This window comes from Sipha flava, unplaced genomic scaffold (assembly GCF_003268045.1).
Source record: "Sipha flava isolate LNK unplaced genomic scaffold, YSA_version1 89_pilon_pilon, whole genome shotgun sequence".
NCBI lineage: Eukaryota > Metazoa > Arthropoda > Insecta > Hemiptera > Aphididae > Sipha > Sipha flava.
Window position 1 is genome coordinate 653,462 of NW_020273631.1, and position 8,190 is coordinate 661,651.

An 8,190-nucleotide genomic window follows, 5' to 3' on the forward strand; every position below is an offset into this window, starting at 1 on the left:
TAGTATAAAATATTTTTCGAACAAACTAGGAATAAAATTAATTGTTTACATTTTATTGTTTAGGAAAGTTTATAGGCTTCAAAAATGAAATACCTAGCTCAATATATTCAATATCAGATATGAATTATACTACAAACAGAAATTTTGTTTAATATTTCAATAGTTTAATAAATCACGAGAAACAGAAAAAATGTAAACAAAATAAAAATGTACGTATTCATTTTAACTTAAAAAGTTTAAATCATAATAGTAATCACTAAATTCCATGTATAAACTTTAAATGATCAAAATAAATCAAACGCCTAAGATAAAAATCGCTGATGGAATAAACAATTTTTTTTTAAAATATAGTTTTATTTTTCAATCTTTACAATACACAACTTTACTAAATAAGTCCATTTAAAAAAAAAAAAAAATAATAAGAATTCAACTTAATAAAAAGTTATTAAATAAACCCAAAATAATCTTTTAGTCAAAAAAAAAAAATGTTTTAGAAGTATTTAATTAATCGTTTTTAACTTTCAGAGACGAGTATCCACAAGAAAATATAAATATTTTTATCATCCCATCGAAGATACACCTTTTAGTTTAGGCATAGCTCTGCCCGAGAGTTATGGAATGTATGAACTTATTGGAGAAGAAGAAATCAAATTAACTCAATTCAACAGTAAGTGTCTGAATAAAGTGTAATCATTAGTTAATATTATTTTTTTTTTCCAGTAACAGAATATTTTAAAGGTAAAAATTGGAAAGTTCATCCAGATTGGTAAGTACATTAATACCTTATAATTATACTTATATAAGTGTAAATTGATCGTTAACACTAATATTTCTACAGGGTATATTGTGAATATAACTATGGAAATGAACATAACTTTAAGACTCCTGAGGATAGAGTGTTGCATTTTTTGTCTAGAACAAAACGTCCGGGTTGGAAATGGATGTCACTGAGGTCTAGAATGCCACAAAGAGAACCTGGTAGTTATTTAATAAATTAAAATACACGAAATATATATTAATTATCTTTCGTATTTGAAGGCACAAGTCAGGTTTATAACACGTGGAGAAAAGAAAAAGATTCTCATTATTGTAAGTGTTGTGTTGATTTTTAATAATTTTATTTATCAGTTCTTTGATGAGTTTTTTTTTATTTATAGGTGATAAAAATCTTTTACAGTCATTAGTATTTGATGCATTAGTAACAGATAGCCTCGAAAAACTAACGAGTCAAATATCTAAGGCGGACAAACAGTAAGTGAATTACAAATTTATCACATTTTATACATAATCTAAAATTATATAAACATAGTTTTTTATCAACTTCAGTGTTTATGATTCTACTATTGTATTTGTTTAATTTTATTTTATTCCCCAAAAGCTTGAAAAATTTTTAATGTAAAAAAAATATCCAAACTTTTATTTTCAGTAAATCTACAAACGCGTTACTCAAAATGCAAAATTTAAAAAATAGGTAAAATGAGAAAAAAATTCTGATTATTATTGTGTAATACACATTATAGCGCACATATAAATCACCAAATTTAATTATATTATTGGATTATTATACTTATTATTCTCACAACTTTTATAACACATTTGCACCAGTTATTATTATAAGCATGATTATTTTAATTTATAAAAATTTTAAAACATAAAATAAAATATCTGAACTTAAAATTAATCAAAATATTAATTATTTATTTTTTAGACAATATTTAACTGAATTTTATGCATTTATTATGCTGAGTGATTTTTTTTTATTACAAATACATGTATTTGTATAAAAAAAATTATACTTTTAAATTAAAGTACAAATTCATAATAAAAATATGAAGCATAAAAAATAACTAAGTATTAGAGTTATTTAAATTTACTGTTGTGTAACTAAGAATATTTAAATAAAAATCACTCAAATTTATGACACATTACATAACAGATATTATAATCCATATTAAGAATGAGTACTTATATACCTGTGAATTTTACTCAAAAATTATAAACAAACCATTAGATCTTAGATATTTTATTTTATCCATGAATGTTAGTAAGAAATAATTGTTATAAGTCGATAAATCACGGTAAGTTAGAGTAATTATTGTTTTTGTATAAATTAATTTAAATTTATTGTATACTTGCACCTAATAATATAACAAATGCACTAACCTTGTCTACATTTTAAAGCCCAATAGCCACACTAATGGCACTTCTGCACAGGTAAAGTAGATAATACACGTGGTACATTCAAACGTACTATTTGCACTGAACTATAGATCGCTAATTTTATATATTATTAGCTCAGTGTGACAGTACCTAACATAATTTAGGATTGTTAGTTTAAAAAATATGGACTTCAATTAAATTTGAATTACATATTTTTTACTTATGATTAAGATAATATACCTCCACAAAAAAAAAACATTTTGAATCATTTTGCAGCGGATTTGGTAAGAGGTCTTATTCCCATAGTAAATTAAGGTACTAACATCTGAAGAAGTAACTATAAAAATTAAATTTATAATTACATAACAGTATGATGTGGATATTTTTCAAACTTACGTCAACATGTGACATAATTAAAATATCAATTCGAAATTGTATGGTTTTTATTTATAATAAACTTTATTGTGTGACTTCTTCAGAATAGTTTCTATTATAATATAAATGTTAAAATGTTTAAAATTATGCTATTTCATTCTGAATTAATTTGTTTGTGTCTTAAACTATGTTTGCACGCACTCGTAGCCAAGGACATCATATGTTTGGTGTCACACTTACCTTCATAGCGACAAGGAGTGGATTGTTGAGATGGCGGGATCACGGAACAGCTAACAATAGAGGGCCTGAACCGTAAGCCCATTGATTTAAACCGGTCATATTATTTATAATACTATTAATATTGTACTCACGATATTCTAGACATTTTAGCGAAACAAATAAAAAAGCCATAGACGAGGTGTGGTACAAAAGAGCGATTGATCAACACAACATAGAACCTGAGAGTTTCGTGTTTTCAGTACCATTTAATTCTGGTTACATTTCATCATTTATTTTCGTAGTACCTAAGAGAAAAACATTTCTATTGTAATTTTTAGATTTTCTAAACACATATTTCCAACGGATGAGTATTTAAAGCATGTGATTTTGATAAATTTAAATATATTCACTATTACGCATATTATCAATAAGAGAGTTAATAATACTCTAATCTTTATTTTTTTTATTTCGATCGGATTCTGAATAGAAAATACGTACAATGTAAATTATGATCTGAAAATTACAATGGAATTTAACGTTGACTCGGAAAGGTAAAAAAAAAATTAACTAAGATCTCATAACTATTTTTCAGGTGCTGGACTCGACCGGCCACTGATTACAGCCACACACGCCATGTTCGTAGAAAACAAAGGTCATCGTGCAGCAGCCGCAGTCGTCGGCATACAATTCCAACATTCGTCGATCGCTTCGCATTTCATCAATATCACTTCGGCCGTACGTATTACTGATTAACTAAACACGTATTTATTCAATAGTGGAAAAACTTTTTTCCTTATTGGTTCTCAATAGTGTACTGGTATGACCGGATGCAAAAAAACCTGTGCTTCCGACGATCTCGATTGTTACGTGTTGGATAATAACGGTTTCATTATCATATCCGAACAGTCCCATCACACCGGTCAATTTTTCGGACAGACCGATGGCACGATTATGGATTCATTGGTTCAAGACGGTATTTATAAGAAAATCACCGTAATGGACAACCAAGGCGCGTGTCATAGCGGAATCGAACCCGGGACTGATTCTGCGTCTGCGCTTCGTGTAATTATAGTTTATTCAATTAAAAATAATATCGTCAAATAATAAACAAATGAACGTCGAATTTGACTGTTCATATTTATATCTGATTGTTTATTAATGATTGACAGCCTCTCCAGCCAGTCATTTGGTTTGCGCAATGGTTATTGGGTCGGTTGGCTTGGTTAGCAGTCGAAACTCACATCTACCACGTACTATTTCCAGATTGGATTCAAGCGCAAGAAGAAGGTATCAATCGTTTTTCCTATTCTTAATTCCGTTATAGCGGAAATATGGGTCCGGTTAAAGAAGAGAGAAATAAACACGTTTTTGTGCTTAAAAACCGTGTGTTTATACAGTATTGGGGTTGAACACGATTCTGTATGTTTGTCCTTTTTGTCAACACGATTGCGTACGTTTGTAAATGGATAACAAAAAAGTAGATAAGAAAAATAAATAAACACGATTGCGTATGCAATTGTATGCAACGTTGTCAAATTTACTAATAACGGTAAAATATAATTTATAATATTTAGACTTAGAAAAACTAAAAACTTAACAAAAAAATTAAACAAAACTTAATAAACTTAACAAAAATTTAACAAAAAAATAAAAACATAAAAAATAAATAGTATAAATAATAGACATAAACAATAAATATAACAGTTCTATAATAGTAAAATGATAATAAGTAGTAATAATAATAATAATAATAATAATAGTAAATAAAGTAATTAATAAATAAATAAAATCGACAGTTTTTATTTAAATGAAATTATTGTTAATAAATTATTTAAAATGCTTAAATTTGGACTCCTTGACTTCTAAAACCTACTACCTTTACTGAAACTCGAAAAATACCATCTAATATAACGGAAATAATGAAATTTTGTTATATCTGATATATTTGATATTATTAACAATAAACATGGGTAATAAAAACAATAAAACACCAAGTATTTATTAAATTTTTTAAGTTCCCTTGTATAGGCATGTGGTCTACCAATACCGGTATGAAAATTGGCATTAACGTTTAAAACTTTATAGTAAACTGTCGTAGTAAAACTTTGTAGATAAAAATCAGGTAAAATCGTACGGGATCGTGTAGCTTAAAAAGATATCGACGATAACGAACGTACGGAATCGTGTTTTACCCCAGTATTGTTATTTACTAGCTCACTGTTGGCTACTAGTTTATATTGAACGAGTATTTTAATTGTTTAAGAATTCTCTGTAACTATGTTTGATGTTGCGTTATTGTCTGGTAGCAAAATGTATTGGTGTTCTGAAGTTCCAACTCGAGATAAGCCAACATATAATTAGTTATGGGAAAAACACTCCTATCTCGTTTCAATGCCCACTAGGCGACATTTTTGAAACTGAGACTAATTTACCGTGAGGTTAAATAAAAATTTTACTAAAAACTGTAACTTTACACTGGTGAAAGAATTTTCAAAATTGATTCAGTACGTAGTTCCACAGATCACTTCTAACAAACAAAATCAGAAACTTATATTATTTAACTTACTTATTTCGTGTTTGTAATGACTATATACCATTTATTTAATCCTTAAAAATGTTTGTGTAAAATCTGAAAAACGGCCTGTTTATATGGTTGAGGATTGATAATTCGTCAACTATTACTGATTTTTTTTTTAGATCCAATGTATTCGGAATACGACCTGGGACCAGACGAATTCGTACCGGATCAAGGAGAAAAGACTGCTGACCAGAGTGACAAGCCTACAATGGAAGGTAGCGATCGAGGTGGTTCCGACAACGATTACAAAGACACGCCACCACATCCACCACTTTACGTGCCTAGTATGAAAAATTCCGAGTACTTTAACCCCGTTTACAACCGAACGCAACCAGGCGTAACCAGAACCTGTCGCAAAGCAGTCGACTTGTACGTTCTGCAGCCCAATAGATTGAACATGAGCGGGTCGTTTAATCCGCTCAAAGGAAAATTGACCAATTGTCACGCTACTGGATGTGAACGGTTAGTATAGTAATACATCACATTCGAACCATTGCAACACTTACAACGCTTTAACCATGTAAATTGATATCCACTAACTACTTTTTCTTCGTTCATTTTTATTTTTTAGCCTATTGTAATAGGTTTTCCAATTTAAGTCTATATGTATGTCTTTGTACACACACACGTGCACTAGAAAATTTCTATAAATTCCAAAAACATAATATTGCTATATTTTATCGATAAAATATATCCAAAGCTACAACAATTTTCACTCTAAGTATATATAGTTATAACTTATATTACATTCATTCATATGTAAATCTAGGTACAGATTTTATTAATTTAGTGACACGTTCATAACTAATCGATATCAAAAGGACGTCTGTTTTTTATGCTCCCGACATAAGAAAATCGCACACTGAAAATGGCACTTGCATTTTACTCGACGTAAAAGTTACTAAATATTTATATATGGGAATACTGTTTTTACAGACCATTTAGCGTGCAAAAAATCCCCCACAGCAACCTAATACTATTAGTGGTGGATACGTTGTGCCCCTGTGGTAGCAAACAACTCAGCATTGAACCTCAAGAGATCCGAATGGCAACAGATGAATCCGGACAACCTGTATACAATTGTCAAGACCATAACATGTTCCGAAGGCGTACTGGAAAATGCATTAACTATCATCCAGAAGTAAGTCATTGTTATTTGTATATCTTAAAATAATCATTGATAAAAGATCGTTGGATAATTTATAAAAATTTAAAATATAATATCGTAATACATTTAATGGACAGATAAAACTTTGTTTTTCTTAAAATAATATTTTATCATAACAATAACATTTATATGAACTGATATAGCATCAATTCAAATTTTTGTTATTTGAAACCTTTTGAAAAATGAAGGGATGTAAAAAAATAAAATTAAAGAACATTTTATACAAAATTTAGTTAAAAATGTATTTATTCAGTTTTTTTCCCCTCCGTTGATTACGAAAATACGGAAACCTGTATCTAAACTGATGTAAAAAAAAACCTAATTAAAAAACTAAGCTACTAACTATTTTTTAAATTTAAATATTGATACGTTGTATAACTTTTTACTAAAAGTAATAGTATCTAGTACCTAGTGTTTTAAAAATTAAGTTATAATAATGCATTCATTTTAAATTTAAATTAATTTGAATAAATCAAAAAAAAAAAAAACCTAGGCATAATTGTATTAAGCTTATAACAAGTATTTTTCAAATGCGATTTCAACATGTTTAATACAACTTAGGCTTCCTGCCAACATGACCATAAGATAGAATTTATCTTAATAATTGTTTTGTCTTTTAGGAAATTGAAATCAAACAGTGCGGTTCGAGTTCAGCGTTATTGGTCACCTCATACCTAGTACTGCTGGGTATGATAACAGCTATATGGATAACGTGATCGTCGTATTTCAGCTGAACGATCAATTCCTCAGCGTTAACGTTTTTACGAAAAATATATTATAAATGTATGATAATTATTAAAACAATATTTTTTTTTTATATAACATCTTTTATCAATTTTTTATTGTTATTATTATTCGTTTAAAGGCCAGTCCGCGAATGTGCGAACTTTTACGTGCCCCGCTTAATTGTTGTAATAATAATAGTATTTGGTCTACACATACACACACACACACACACACACACACACACACACACACACACACATATTAATACTCACAATATGAACGCATATCGTATATGGTATATGTATTATGGATTTTCTGTTATATGTATATAACATGACTATACTAAAATATTTTTGTACGTCAAAAATTATTATGTACTTGGGAATGAATTTAATATATTATAATAATAATAATAATAATAATAATAGATAAATACTAGACAATAATGTTTTTGTAATGATCAATCGTATTGATTATAATAATAATAATAATAATAAAATAAATAAACATAATGTATTTCACATGACATGGTGCGATGAATATAAATATTTCATACTCAAAAGTTCCATTATTCTGTTTATGCTTTAAAAATAATCTGATGGTTTTTAAGATTTCAAATATGATAAGTTAAACGAGATAGATTTTTTTTAAAAATTAAATAAATACATTTTTTTTTTTAATCCAATTTTCTAATAACCTCTATCTATCTCTAAAGTTTACCGTAAATAGGAAATTGGCAATGCAGTAGATGCACTATGTTGTAATATATATATATATATATCATACATCATTTCTTATTACAAGACTCATTGTTTATTTTTTTGCATTATATACATATATATTATTATTATTAGTATATCAGTACACGTGTATCATAAAACATATGGTTATAATATAATATAAATAGAATAAATTATAAATTACTGAGTTGTTAGAATCGTTTGAGTACATATATTATATATAA

The 8,190-nt window shown here is 27.8% G+C and overlaps 1 protein-coding gene across 1 annotated transcript in view; it reads left to right on the top strand.

Moving 5' to 3' along the window:
- Positions 1-7,607, top strand: part of LOC112693638 (voltage-dependent calcium channel subunit alpha-2/delta-3) — a 49,039-nt gene extending 41,432 nt beyond the window's left edge. Inside the window, exons 15-28 of the mRNA XM_025568801.1 lie at positions 526-667; positions 721-766; positions 839-978; positions 1,039-1,089; positions 1,158-1,251; positions 1,427-1,471; positions 2,743-2,847; positions 2,917-3,029; positions 3,347-3,489; positions 3,565-3,816; positions 3,924-4,041; positions 5,452-5,794; positions 6,269-6,473; positions 7,121-7,607. Of these exons, the coding sequence (XP_025424586.1) occupies positions 526-667; positions 721-766; positions 839-978; positions 1,039-1,089; positions 1,158-1,251; positions 1,427-1,471; positions 2,743-2,847; positions 2,917-3,029; positions 3,347-3,489; positions 3,565-3,816; positions 3,924-4,041; positions 5,452-5,794; positions 6,269-6,473; positions 7,121-7,216 (1,893 nt within the window). The 3' untranslated portion in view covers positions 7,217-7,607. The remainder of the gene's footprint in view (positions 1-525; positions 668-720; positions 767-838; positions 979-1,038; positions 1,090-1,157; positions 1,252-1,426; positions 1,472-2,742; positions 2,848-2,916; positions 3,030-3,346; positions 3,490-3,564; positions 3,817-3,923; positions 4,042-5,451; positions 5,795-6,268; positions 6,474-7,120) is intronic.
- Positions 7,608-8,190: the final 583 nt, after the last annotated feature.